The sequence below is a fragment of the Netta rufina genome (assembly GCF_964035555.1).
Source record: "Netta rufina genome assembly, chromosome: 18".
Classification (NCBI taxonomy): Eukaryota; Metazoa; Chordata; class Aves; order Anseriformes; family Anatidae; genus Netta; species Netta rufina.
The window spans coordinates 10,954,199-10,968,815 of record NC_140142.1 but is presented as its reverse complement, the minus strand read 5'-3'; the positions used below and the strand labels follow the sequence as shown (position 1 = coordinate 10,968,815).

General features: G+C 55.2%; 1 protein-coding gene across 1 annotated transcript; it reads right to left on the bottom strand.

Moving 5' to 3' along the window:
• Nucleotides 1-8,782: 8,782 nt before the first annotated feature.
• Nucleotides 8,783-14,225, bottom strand: LOC311216466 (antigen WC1.1-like; the record flags this gene model as incomplete). Its single annotated transcript, XM_084298001.1, has 9 exons — nucleotides 8,783-9,039; nucleotides 9,269-9,421; nucleotides 10,125-10,220; nucleotides 10,884-11,024; nucleotides 11,692-12,132; nucleotides 12,610-12,924; nucleotides 13,050-13,364; nucleotides 13,445-13,771; nucleotides 13,880-14,225. The coding sequence occupies 9 exons, from the start codon at nucleotides 14,223-14,225 to the stop codon at nucleotides 8,783-8,785; spliced, it is 2,391 nt and encodes a 796-aa protein (XP_084154127.1).
• Between the last annotated feature and the right edge of the window lie 392 nt (nucleotides 14,226-14,617).

Below are 14,617 nucleotides of genomic sequence, written 5' to 3'. Positions count from 1 at the left end.
CAAGAAACTGGCTGCTCTTGGCTTGGACTGGCGCACGCTTCATTGGGTTAGAAACTGGCTGGATAGCCGGGCCCAAAGAGTCGTGGTGAATGCAGTCAAGTCCAGTTGGAGGCCAGTCACTAGTGGCCTCCCCCAGGGCTCGGTGCTGGGGCCGGTCCTCTTTAATATCTTCATCAATGATCTGGACAAGGGCATTGTGTGCACCTTGTAGTGGGTTTACATGGCAAGGTTTTGGTAGCAGGGAGCCATAGGGGTGGTTTCTGTGAGAAAGATCTAGAAGCTGCCCCATGTTTGGGAAGGGCCCCATTGTTTTCCAGATCCGAGCCAATAAGCGATGTTGTTTTGCGCCTCTGTGAGAGCATATTTAAGACAGGGAAAAAACGCTGCTCTAGACAGCAGCCGGGAGTGAGAGAACAGCCTTGCAGGTGCCAAGGTCAGTGTAGAGGGAGGGGGAGAGGTGCTCCAGGCGCCGGAGCAGAAGTCCCCTGCGGCCTGTGGTGAGGCCCATGGTGAAGCAGGCTGTCCCCCTGCAGCCCATGGAGTACCACGGTGGAGCAGGGTTCCATGCTGCAGCCCGTGGAGGAGACCACGGTGGAGCAGGTGGCCCTGCACCGACAGAGGCTGCCGCCTGTGGAAGACCCCTGCCGGAGCAGATTCCGGGCCGGACCTGTAGCCCATGGAGAGGAGCCCACGCAGGAGCAGGTGACCTGGCAGGAGCTGCTGCCCGTAAGGGAGCCAGGTTGGAGCAGTTTTCTCCTGAGGGATGGACCCCGTGGTACGGACCCATATCTGGAGCAGTTCTGGAAGAGCTGCTGCCTATGGGAAGCCCACGCTGGATCAGTTCATCAAGGACTGCATCCCGTGGGTGGGACCCCACAGCACAGGGGACAAGAGTGACCGAGAAGGAGCGGCAGAGAAGAAGTGCTGTAGACTGACCATAACCCCCATTCCCCCGTTCCCCTGCGCCGCTCGGGGGGAGGAGGTGGAAGAGGGTGGATGGGGGGGAAGGTGCTTTTGGTTTGCTTTTTCCTTTGTTTTCTTACTTCTCTCGCTTGTTAGTAATAGGCAATAAATCTTACTATCTCCTTATGCCGAGTCTGTTTTGCCCGTTACAATAATTACTGAGTGATTTTCTCGTCCTTATCTCAACCCTTGAGCCACTTTTCACATATTTTCTCCCCATTCCTCTTTGGGGAGGGGGAGTAAGAGAGCAGCTGTGGTGGAGCTCGGCTGCCCACTCGAGCGGAACCACGACACACCCTCAGTAAGTTCGCAGATGACACCAAGTTAGGTGCGTGTGTCAATCTGCTTGAGGGTAGGAAAGCTCTGCAGGAGGATCTGGATAGGCTGCACCGATGGGCTGAGGTCAACTGCATGAAGTTCAACAAGGCCAAGTGCCGGGTCCTGCACCTGGGGCGCAATAACCCCAAGCAGAGCTACAGGCTGGGAGATGAGTGGTTGGAGAGCTGCCAGGCAGAGAAGGACCTGGGAGTGATGGTGGATAGTCAGCTGAATATGAGCCAGCAGCGTGCTCAGGTGGCCAAGAAGGCCAACAGCATCCTTGCTTGTATCAGGAACAGTGTGACCAGCAGGGCTAGGGAGGTGATTGTCCCCCTGTACTCGGCTCTGGTGAGGCCGCACCTCGAGTACTGTGTTCAGTTTTGGGCCCCTCGCTACAAGAAGGACATCGAGGTGCTTGAGTGGGTGCAGAGAAGGGCGACAAAGCTGGTGAGGGGCCTGGAGAACAAGTCCTACGAGGAGCGGCTGAGGGAGCTGGGCTTGTTCAGCCTGGAGAAGAGGAGGCTCAGGGGTGACCTTATCACTCTCTATAGGTACCTCAAGGGAGCCTGTAGCGAGGTGGGGGTTGGTCTGTTCTCCCATGTGCCTGGTGACAGGACGAGGGGGAATGGGCTTAAGTTGCACCAGGGGAGTTTTAGGTTAGATGTTAGGAAGAACTTCCTCACTGAAAGGGTTGTTAGGCATTGGAACAGGCTGCCCAGGGAAGTGGTGGAGTCACCATCGCTGGAAGTCTTCAAAAGACGTTTAGATGTAGAGCCTAGGGATATGGTTTAGTAGGGACTGCTAGCGTTAGGTCAGAGGTTGGACTCGATGATCTTGAGGTCTCTTCCAACCTAGAAATTCTGTGATTCTGTGATCATTTATCATTGAATTAAAATCATATGGAATAATACTAATCTTAATACCTATAATTTCTTATCAATCAGTATAAAATACTTAATTTACAGTCATGCTTTTGTGAGGATAAACCAGTGAGGTAAGCCTGACTGGAGACATACAAGATGAGGAGCTTGCTTTGCTGTTTGGAAAATTGCTGCATGTTTCCCTGTTGACTGTCTTAAAATAAGGAGAAACCCTTCTGTGTGCAGCCAGGTTTCTAAGGAAAGCAGGTGGGAGCTTGTGCAAAGGGGCTGTAACATCCAGCTGCAGACTTCAGTGCAGAAGTGTGGAGTAAAAAAAAGTGATGCAAGCACCAGGTGGCCAATGAAAGAAGTGTCAGGGTTGGGGTGGTGAGGAGCAAGGTTGCCCATGCACTGTCAGTCCTCAAGAGTCTACTTTTCCTCTGTATGGATGTCTCCACAGGAGAAGTCCAGGATTAATATCAATTGAAGAAAGATGCTCAAAACTGAAATGCAACAAAATTCACCTTTTCAAATGATAAAGGATTTGTATTAAGTGCTTTTTGAAATCTTCCTCCTTAACTATACAATGAAAGCTCTCCAATTAGCTGTTCAAGTCTTGAGGATATGAGTAACACTATGGAAGACATACGGTTCCTCAGGAGTTTCTGCCTTTTAATGAGTTCCATGGTGGATTTTGGTGCTCAGTCTGTGAACATCAGGTACTGAGAGGAGAATGATGCAACTACTTGAGAACATAAAGTCAGAAGGAAAAGTTGAAGTGACTTGGAGTATTAATGGGCCCCACTGAGGGCTGTTACCAAGAGATTCTCCTCAGGGACTTGTTAGGGCAGATAATTGGAGGCCATGATTACAGATAGGCAAAGCACTGTGCTGAGAAAAGTCTGGGTTTGTTGTGCTGAAGTAAAAGGGCCAGGTCCTGACTCCAGCCACTGGAAGGGAATTTCCTGCACTCCCGTGTCTGGCTCTGGGCTCTTTCTGGGGGTTTGTGGGGTGTGGTGGGCAGTGTGATGCCATAAGAAGAACAGTGGTATGACACCTTCCTGCCTCTGCACAGGGTCTTAAGAAAGCAATGAGCCCCCTTGCAATGACTGTATCTCATCTCCTCAGAAGCTCTATCCAAGGGGACAAAAAAGTCAGGGCTGCTGTGGCCTTCTCTTCTTGCCAGTGCCCAACTCTTTGTCCTCTCCAGACTTCCCTGTGCTGCCCCACACTTTGCCCTATTTCCCTGAAGGTTGCAGACACCCATCTCTGTTCACCACCTTGCTCTCATTCTGGCATTTCCATGGTTTCACCAATGTCTCATCAACCCTCACCAGCTGTTCCTTCAAACACAAAGCCATGGTCTGATCAAAGACACCCTTTGGGTGACCTCTAGCACCACAGCACAACTCTTTTTTTGGGACATTTCTTCATCTTCATGGCCAGTGCCAACCTTCCAAGGTGCACTTTCTGGCAAGTTTTTCTCTCCTGCTCTTTCCTACTACCAAAAAAAGCTCCATCAGGGTGGAAACCACTCCTGAAGTAGGCATCGCAACCTGTCATCCTTCTTGCAGTCTGTCAACTAACCAGACAGCAGTCACCTCACCAGGATCTTCTAAGCCATGGTCTGGCTGCTGACCTTACAGACTTTTTTGCAGACACACCCAAGCCTTGTGCCTGCTGCTGTCCAGTCATGGACTCAAACAGAAGGGACAGGACAACCCACATTCAGGCCTTCTTTCTCTCTGGGTCCTCCTTGGTATGTGGGCAGAGGGGATCCCACAGTCAGCATGCCAAACAGGTGCCTTCTGCTGGTCTACCAGGACCACTGGCAGTTATCAGCTGAAAAGTACAGATCCAGGGTATAAGTGTGACTTGTCAGCTACTTCAGACAGAAGTGACCTCACAGTCCCTTTCACATGCCAGTTCCTCCTGCTATTTTGGGAGATCCTGAGGTAGAGCTGAGCTCATCAGAGCATTCCCACCCATCTCCTCCTTGTGGCCTACAAGCTGATCAAATCCATGGCCCTTCACATTAATCTTTGAATGCCATGTGACTGCACAGCAATCTCATGGTTCCTGACCTGCCCCAAGAGAACAAGAACCTATGTTAAGGGTTAGGAAAAGGGTTAAAGTTGAGAAGGTTAATGCACAGGAAGACAGGCTTTGGAAGTTAGTTGTTCATGTATGGCATTAGGGACTATGGCAATCCTTTCTGGGTGAGAGATTAAGCAGATGTTTAGTGGGAGGGTTTGGTGTTCTGCTTGTGGTGTCAGGTCTGTGGTTAGGGTATGGGCAAGTTGTTTGGTTGAGGGTTTTGTTTAGGTCTGCAAGAAGACTAGGGATAAATAGAGCATTTTAGTGGTATTGTTAAGGGCAGGGATGAGGGTGAGCAAGAGAGGAAAGGTAATGGAAAGGGGTTATGGACTAATTTTGGCTTCAGGGGATATTGTGGTCAAAAATTAGAGTGGTGGATTCCTGCCAGGGTGAGGAGTGGCATTTAGATTTAGGTATTAATGTAAGAGGTTAAAATAGGGTAAGGGCCTCACATGGCTGCTTCAAGTCAGCTTTATGGTGGGATCAACATTACCTGAATATTCTTACCTCTTCAAAATACCTAACTTCTGCTGTCCAAGCTCCTCTTTCCTCCCCCAAATCTCACATCTCTCCTGGCCAGGCTCCTCCTGCCTTCGTCGTAAAGAAGTGTTTACCAAAATCCAACCTAAACCTCCTCTGGAACAAGTTTAGCCTATTACCCCTTGTCCTATAAAAGGGCACGTGGGAGAATAGACTACTGCCCACCTCTCTACTGGAGGATGAGGGTTGGGATCCCTCAGGTGGATCCCATCCAGCCATACTGACTTGTGTACATCTAAGTGCTGTAGCAGGTCTCCAACCATGTCCTCATGGAATATGAGGGCCACATTCTGCTCCCCATCCCTTCCACCAATCAAAGGGATGGGTACCCAGAGAACAACTGGTCTTGCCGCTAAAGACTGAGGCAAAGATGGTATTAAGCACCTCAGCCTTTTCTTCATCTCTTGTTACTAAGTTTCCTCCTGTATCCAGTAAAGGGTGAAGATTCTCTTTAGTCCTCCTTTTTGTGTTTCTGTATGTATAAAAACATTTTGTTATCTTTAACAGCAGTAGCGAGAGTGAGCGCCAGATGAGCTTTGGCCTTTCTCATTTTGTCCCTGCACAGCCTCATGACATCCTTATAGTCTTCCTGAGTGGCCTACCCTCTTTTCCAAAGGTCCTAAACCCTCTGTTTCTTCCTAAGCTCTAGCCACAACTCTCTGTTCAGCCAGGCCAGTCTTCTTCCATGCTGGCTCATCTTTGGGCATGTGGGGATGGAAAGTCTGCTCCTGAGCCTTGAAGATTTCCTTCTTGAAGAGTGCTCAACCTTTCTGGACCCCTCTGCCTTTCAGAACTGCCTCCCAAGGCACTCTGCTAACCAGTGTCCTGACCAGCTCAAAGTCTGCTTGTAGAATGCCTCATCTGTCTCCTCATCCTGGTTTGGCGGTCAATAAGATATCCCCACCACGATGCCTGCCTCGTTGGCCTTCCCTCTGACCCTAACCTATAGGTACCCAACAATATCATTCCAAGATTGAAGTTCTGCAACATCAAAACACTCCCTAATATAGAGAGCCACACCACCACCCCTTCTGTCCTGTCTGTCTCTTCTGAAGAGCCCATAACCAGTCATTGCAGCACTCCGGTCATGGGAGTGGTCCCACCACGTTCCAGTGATGGCAACCAGGTCACAGCATGCCTTTTATTTCTTTTATTTCTTTTTTATTTATTTTATTTATTTATTTATTATTTTATTTTTATTTTATTTATTCATTGCTATTGAGCAATGGCTACAGTTATATTATATTGTACATGCAATAATAAAATCTCTGTTTATGGCCCAGAAGAATTAGGCACTTCAAATATCACTCAGATGTCACTCTGCCATCTCCAATATCACCTGGTGTCTGCCTCTGAACAGCTCCCTCTTGGTCTCTTTCTCCATTCAAAGTGCTGAAAGCTGAGACAAGCAGCTTACATGCTGCCTGGTTTGTACCCACCTGAACCAAGGCAAGAGGAATCCCAACTCCAGTGGGATTCTGTGAGGCACGGGGAGGCAGCTAAGCCCCCTTCTAGCCTCTGAACTGCAAACAAAATATGAGATGCCTGGTTTGACTCAGCTGAAACTACAGGACAATAATGGACAGCAGAAATCGTGTGTACATGGCTGCAGCTGCCTGGGGCAGTGGTTTTCTCTATGCTGTGCTGCACACTGCCAATAGCTTTTCCTTCCCCCTCTGCCAAGGCAATGCTTTGGATCACTTCTTCTGTGAAATTCCCCAGATCCTCAATCTCTCCTGCTCAAATGCCTACCTCAGAGAAGTTGGGCTTCTTGTGCCTAGTGTGTGTTGAGCCTTTGGGTGTTTTGTTTTCCTTGTGCTTTCTTACGTGCAGATCTTCAGGGCCATGCTGAGGATCCCCTCACAGCAGGGACGACCCAAAGCCTTTTCCACATGCCTCCCTCACCTGGCTGTTGCCTCCCTGTTTCTCAGCACTGCCTTTTTTGCCTACCTGAAACCCCCCTCTATGTCCTCCTCCTCCCTGAATCTTTTGCTGGCAGCTCTGTACTCGGTGGTGCCTCCAGCAGTGAACCCCCTCATCTACAGCATGAGGAATCAGGAGCTCAAGGATGTAGTATGGAAAGTGATGACTGAATGTTTTTCAGAAGGAATAAATTGCATATGGTCTTAATGTTAACTGTATACAGACCCAGAAATCTTTTTATTTTTTTTTCTATTTTTTTCTTTTTTACTTTGCTTTACTCCTCATAGTCTTTCCCACAAAGAAATACCATTGTTCATACCTTCCTACACTGTATGTACCTGTCTCACATGACTCCAAGTCTTTGTATAAATTGTGGGTCAGGCTTTCTTTGTATTTCAATAAAAGAAAGGACCATACATTGACTTACTTGCCTGATACCCTTCCTTGTAGACCTGTGGTGGAGCTTCAGGGACACATGGCAGAGGTGGAGGGGAGAAGGATCCTGCCACAGCAGCATTGCCAGGCTGCACCTGTGATTGTTCCCTGTTCTTGGACAGCACCCACAGAGACAGTGAATTCACCTGCCTCTGTACACAGTGGGTGAGAGGGATAATGGCAGACAGGCTTCTTTCAGGAGGAAAGAGGGAGCTGCCAGGAGAGCCCAAGCACTCGGCAGGGACAGTGTGTGCCAGGGAGTCAGTAGCACGTGGAGCCCATAGAGCATGGTCACGTCCCAGGTGGAGCCACCCTGAGGTGCTAAATCTGGGTGGGAAAAGGAAAAGCAGAGCTCTGCAACTCCAGGGAACACAGCAGGCATAGGGAAAGCTCTCTGTTGAATTGGTTGTTATACCTCAGATGAAATTTCATGGACTGAATACAGTGAATCACCCCAAAACATATCCTGACATTGGAAGTGAGTTGGACTCGATGATCCTTGTGGGTCCCTTCCAGCTCGGGCTATTCCATGAGTCTCTGACTCTGAAGAAGGCCGGCTATCTGTGCCGGCTATCCATGGCCAAGGAACCACTTGTGTGGGAGGCAGTCAGTGGCAGTGCCCCCCACCAGCTGGCTCTGCCTTCCCAGCCTGACCAGCACGGCCCTGCAGAGTGCCCCCACGGCTCCACACACCACAGCCCCCTTGCTCTGCAGAGCAGCACCACCAGCTGGGGGCTGTGGGCAGCATGGGCAGAGGCTGCGGGAATGGCTGCTCAGGCCATTGTCTGCAAACTTACTGAGGGTACACTCAATCCCCTCATCTAGGCCATTAATAAAGGTATTAAACAAGATAGGCCCCAGTACCAACCCCTGGGCGATGCCACTTGTAACAGGACGCCAACTGGACTTAACTCCATTAACCACAACCCTCTGGGCATGGCCCTCCAGCCAGTTCTTCACCCAGAGAAGACTATACACAGCCATGAGAGATGACCCAAAGGGATTAAATAGATGCTCCAAGAGGTGTTCCAGCCCACCATCCCACTACCAAAAACACCTCCCAGCCTGCAGCAGAGGAGCCTGCTGGGGAAGACCTGGAGGGCTGTGGGGACCCACCAGCAGGAGCTGGTGCCAAGTCCTGCCCAAGGGTCCAAGACATCTCCCCGTTCACCTCTTTTACCTGATCTTTCCCTGCCTGTGGGTGCTGGGAAGACATCCTTGGGCTTCATGGGGGCCCAAGGCAGCAGAAGGTGGGCACTGCAAGGGAGTGTCTCATGGGACTTCCCAGAGATCCACTTTGCCTGGAAACTGCCTGTGGCTGTCAGGACGGAAATGTCTCTGTCAGTAGGAATAGTGTCCAGGGACCAGGGGCTCTGTCAGCCCCAAAGCCAGACCCCGATCCTGCTGGCTCTAAGATGTGTCCCTTCCCAGCCATTGCATCTTTGAGCTCCTCTCCACTCCATCAGCCTCAGGGAGATGTCCAGAAACATGGTCAGGGAAGACTGGATCTGGGGCAAAGCCCCCAGAGGGTTTTAATATGAACAAATTCCAACATGCAGCATAAAAACAGGGGAATACCAAGAAGGCAAATACCCATGTGCGTCTGCTGACTGCTGGAAAAGGGAGACCAGACCATTCCCTGATGCTCACGGCTCTCCCAGTGGCACTGAGCTCTCCTCCCTCCCGGCTGCACCCAGTTGCTCAGCAGGGCTGGGCTCTGCTGGCCTGGGGCTCTGGAACTCTTGTGCAGGGGGCTCTGGTGTCACATCCTGGGTGTCCTCATGGGGACATGCCAGAGACACCTCTTCAACATCGTCATAGCCCGTGCTCCCCAGGAAAGGTGACAAGGTGTCTCCCTCAGCTCCAGGGTCCCCAGCACTTCTCCGGGAGCGCAGGCTTCCCCCTGTAAGCATCAAGGCAGGCTGCTGTGGTTGGGCCTGTGGGGTGCCCTTCGGGGCTGTTTATCACCTTCCTCGTCCTCACCAGCCTGAGACATTCAGCCCATTCTCCAAGCCCCCACAAAATATCCCAGGACAGGTTCTCCATGGATGGTCAGGCTTTCAATATGGCATGGATTCTCCTAGGCCTGGGGTTGGCACCTAGGAAGTGGCAGTGCTGCATTGCCCTCTCACCTGTGGCTGCATCCCTGCGCCCATCTCCTTCCTCTGGTGTCCTGGGCACTTCCCAGTCCCCCTGCCCAGGGACAGGATCCTCCCCAGGGTCAGAAACCTCCCCAGCATCATCATAGCCATCTGCTGGGTAACCTCCGGGCAGGACAGGGACATCTGAAAGGAGAGGGAAGGTGGTGGCAATGAGAAGAGATGTCCTGCAGAGCAGAGGATGGGAGGGTGTGTGGGACACAGGGCTGACATGCTGCTGGTGTCAGGGTCACAGCAGAGCCTTCATGCTTCCAGCTCTGTTGATAATACTCGGTGGCACTGCTGTCCATCTGGTCTGTCTGCAGGGAGGAGAAATGGAGCCCTTCCTCCCCTCACCACCTCTTATCCCTGGGTCTGGCCACAGACCATCCTCCTCCTCATGTGCCTGGGGTAGGGCTGCATCTGGGTCAGGGACCCCTCTGAAAAGGAGGCTGCAGAGAGCTGCAGTGGGTGCTGTGGGATGAGCCCTGCTGCCCTGACTGGTGGTCAGCACTGCTGGGGATGGGCACCCACAGAGCTGGGGGTGCATGGGGAGGAGACCAGTTCCTTGGAAAGAGACAATTCTCAGAGGGACTCCAACAGCTGCCCTGGGAAAGCCCTTCACTTAGTCCTTGATTCAGGGACAAGCAAAGAGGGGCTATCCGCTCTGGGATGGGCAGAGCTGGTGGGGAAGAAGCTCCTTTTTGGGGCTCAGCACCTGGATGCTCTCCCAAAATCCCCACAGCCCAGCGATTTTGAGGACCATGGGCAGGAGCTGCAGGGCACAGCCCTGGTCTGGGGCAGGGAGAAAGGGCCCCGCAGATGTGCCTCCACAGGGACCTGCACCCACCTGAGAGACTGAACCTCGGCTGCTTCTCCCACGCCAGGCTGTAAGCGATCTCCTCGTACACGGCCTCAGGGAAGGGCTCCCCAGCTCTCCCAGAGCCTGGGGACAGAGGCAGGGCTGGTCTGGGGATGGGCAGAGAGGACCCCACTGGGCTCCCTCACCCCATTCCCTAGGCCAGCACAGGGCTGTCCCCACAGCACAGCCCCGCTGTGTTGTGTTGGCACTGCAGCCACATCCCCAGGGAGGGCAGCATCCCCATGGAGATGGTCTGGGACAGAGTCAGCCTCGCACCATCCCTTTGGAGACAGCCCTTGTGCCCCTTTGGTCCCCAGGTCATATCCCAGTGCAGACCCTGCACCAATTTCCCCATTTCTCCTCCCCATGGAGCTGCTCCATCTCTGCCCCACACATCAATAGCACAACCCGTGCTCTGCTGGGGGGTGGCTGATACAACGGTGATGGACTCCACTGCCCCATGCTCCTCCTGCCAGAGCTGCCCAGAGCACTGCCAGCAGTGCATCCTCCCCTTCTCACCCAGCCCAGCTCTCACATTTCTCTTCTCACCCCAGAACTGATGCCTCCGGCTCTGGGCTCTCTCCACCCCTTGATTTTGGTGCCCCATGGTCTGTCAGTCAGTGGGGCTGCACATGGGGCAGGAGGCAGCACACAGCTCTGTTTCTGTGCCCCAGAACACCAACACCCCCAGCACCCCCAGCCCTGCCAGGAGGCATCTACCCCCAGGACCACTGGGGAAGGACCCACCTCTGCGCCGAGCCCTGGCGCTTCGCACCTGCCCAGCCAGGAGGGCCAGGAGCAGGCAGAGGAGGGCCCCCAGGATGATGCAGATGACGACAGGCACCGAGAGTCTGTCGCTGCTGGCGGTCGGACGGCCCCGTGGGGGATCTGCATGGGCAGAAACATGGCAGGGGCAGCATCAGACAAGGGAGAGGCTGGGGGCAGGACATGCCACTCCTGACCACACAAGGCAGCAGGGGTTGGGGGGGCGGATAGGGCTGGGTGATGGGGCAGCTCCCACCCTGCTGGGTCCATCACAGACTTCTCCCAGCTGCTTCGGCTTTCTGGGAGTCTCACAGCCCAGCAAGGAGCCCCTTCCCCTGGCTGTGGGTCACAGCGTGGACATGGACAGCCCCAGCCCTGGGGAAGGACAGCTTACCTGCTTGCAAGGGGGGTGTTGCTGTCCTGGGTGCAGCTGCAGGGGAGCAGAGGAGCTGGGCTGAGAGGCTGGGGCTGTGGCACCAGGCAGCCTCCCTGGCAAATGACCCCAGCATGTGCCACCTGAATTGTCCCTCCTTTGGGGCTGGGCAGGGTGGCAAGGACAGGGCCCAGCACCACTGCTCTGGGCTGCTCACAGGACAGTGCAGGCAGCCCAGGGGATGTGCTGGCACATCCAGCCCCACAGAGGCTGCTCCCCACCCAACACCACCCCCCCACTCTGCAGGAACCTCCTTGACTGTGAAAACTCTGGGGCTGTGCAAGTATCCAGCAGGGCAGACACCCAAGCCAGCTCCTTGCCAAGCCCCCAGCCATGTCTCCCAGCCCCACTGCTCACCTGAGCAATGCACAGCCGCATCTGCCTTATGCTGGCAGGCACCGCTGTCCCCTGGCTGGGCCCAGCAGTCCTGCAGAGACAGCTCCGTCCCCCTGCACTCCATCAGCCACATGGGGCCCGTCCCCTCTCCAGCAACAGCCTGGCCCAGGGCATAGACCGCGGGGCCACAGCCCAGCTGCCTGCACGCCACCTCGGCATCCCGCATGTCCCAGGCATTGTCACACAGCGTCCCCCAGGTGCCGCGGTGCCAGATCTCCACTCTGCCCGTGCAGCTGTCCTTGCCTCCCACAGCGCGGATCTTCTCCCTGTCTGAGGAGGCAGAGACCTCCCATGGCACCAGGACAGCTGGGACAGCCCTGCCAGGTGAGGGGGGCATGTGCAGGGGCAGCTCTTTACCTGTGCACCTGGTGGAGTTGGGGCATGCAGCCACCTGCGTCCTTTCTGTCCATGTCCAAAAGGAAAGAGAAGTTGGGCTGAAAAGGGCTTCTCTGGGGGTCATGCAGAAGAAAGCAGGGCTGACCTCTGCTTGCACGTCCCCATGCTGGGTCAGGGCAGCAGCAGGTCCTCATTCATTCCTCCCACACATCACTGCACGGGGGACCCGAGTGCTTGGCCCCACAAGGTCCCTGGTTCACAGAGCAGCAGGAGGCTGTCCCAGGAGGGGCAACTTCTTAAAGCCCTGCATGGTCTCCTCTGAGACCTTGCCTGGAGTTGCCTCTGCATCCCCCAGGGAGCTGCTGGCAGCCCTGCTGTTGACTGCTGCTGGTGGACATGGGTGGCTCTGAGAGCTGAAGTCACCTTTGTACCACTAGCAGCAACAGGGTCTAATGCAGAAAGTTGGAACCTCTGGGTTCCTTCTCTGCATTTCACCATGTCCAGTGGGGAGCAGGACCTGGTGCCTTGATGGCTCAGTTTTACCTTTGCAGGTGATGTGGGTCTCTTCTCGGAGGTCAGTACACGACTGTGGATGCCAGGGATCAGAGGGACACTGCCAGAAGGAGCTGTTGCTCTTCCCACACTCCACGCGATCCAGCCACGCAATGCCAGACAGCTTGGCATAATTAGAACGTGTTTCCCGTTCCCCTTCCTTCCCGCAGCCCAGCTCCTTGCACACCAGTGACACCGTCTCGGTGGTCATGGAGTTGGAGCAAACGCTGCCCCACGTCCCGTTGTAGAAAACCTGCAGGCGCCCAGAGCAGCCATCGCTGTTCTCCAGCCTCAAGGCCATGAACTCTGGAAGGAGGAAAGGCCCCAGGGACGTCCTTGGTTGTCAGCCACTGAAGGCCTTGGCCCTAACTGGCTCTGCCCTCACCCTGGTCTCACTGGCCACAGCTCCCAGCCCCACTCCCAGCACAGACCTGAACAGATAACTCCCGCGTCCTCCTTGTGCCTGCAGTCGTGCTGCCCCCAGGCCTCAGCAGGGCAGTCCCAGAGAGCAGCTTCGGCCCCGGAGCAGTTGACGCCATCCAGCCAGATCTGCCCGGAGCCCTCCCCAAACCGAGCAGAGCCGGCTGCCTCCAGGGCCCCTCCGCAGCCCAGCTGGCGGCAAACGACGGCGGCGTCGGCCAGGTCCCAGGCGTCATCGCAGACGGTGCCCCAGCGCCCCTGGTAGTAGATCTCCACTCTCCCGGCACAGCGCCCGGCCCCGTCCACCAGCCGGACCCGCCGGCTCCCTGCAGCGGGGAGAACCCCAACGCTCAGGGGCTGGCTGCCCTCCCAGCCTGACACCTGGGGGACGTGCAGCACCACTCACCCCGGCACACGACCCCCACGTCCTCCTTGATTCCTGTTGCAGGGTGGCTCTGAGGCAGGGAGGTGTTGCAGAGGCTCAGGTCAGCCTCGTGCCCTGCACACCGCACCCCACGCAGCCCCACAGGTCCTTGTCCTCGCTCGGCCCTCACGGGGGTGTAGGCTGCCTCTGCCTCTCCGCACTGCAGCTGCCGGCACACCACGCTGGCCTCCTGCATGTCCCACTGCTCATCCAGGACTCTGCCCCACGTCCCGTGCTGGAAGACCTCCACGCGCCCGTCGCACCGGCTCTCTCCACCCACCAGCCGTACAGACATGTTGCGAGCCGGGCCTGATGAGAGCAGAAATTCAGCCTGGTGCTGCAATGGGGTCCAAAACTTTGTGTGGCCGTGTCACATACCAGGGGCAAATGGACTCTGCAGCACTGCCCAGCACTCACCTGAGCAAATGACAGCAGCAGCGTTCTCCTGGGAGCACGGCGAGGCCCCCAGGGCAGTCACCGGGCACTGCCCCAGGTGGGCTTCAGTCCCGTCACAGTGGAACGAGTCTCTCCAGACGGGGCCGGTTCCTCTCCCAAAATGCCCTCCTCCAGGAATGGACTCAGCAAAGCCACAGCCGAGGTGCCGACAGAGAACGTGGGCGTCCGAGAGGTCCCAGCGGGAGGCACAGAGGGTGCCCCATGTCCCCAGCACCTCCACCTCCACCCTGCCCTCACACGCTTTGCTGCCGTTCACCAGCCTGAACCCTGTGTACTCAAGGACAAAGGAGGGTGAGAGAGGCCACATTTGCGCTCTTGCTCTCACAGGAGCTGCAGGAGTGGCCAAAGAGACAGCGTGCCTTTCTCCTCCTGCAGCACTCTCATTTTAGGGCTGCAGACCACCACCTCACCCCACCTGTCCCCCACCCAGCACAGCCCAGTGCCCACCCTGCCCCCACCACAACCCCAGTGTCCATCATCCCACTCTCCCACCCCAAGTCCTTACGTGTGCAGGTGACATGAGTGCCATTGCTGTGGGTGCAGGGCTGGTCCCTGGTGGCCGCCGTGGGGCAGAAGGAGAGGACGGATTCATTCCCCACACACTGCAGCTCTCTGTCCCAGACAGGACCGGCCCCTTCTCCCAGCTGAGCTGCCCCATGGACAGACAGGGCTGTGCCACACTGCAGCTCCCTGCAGACC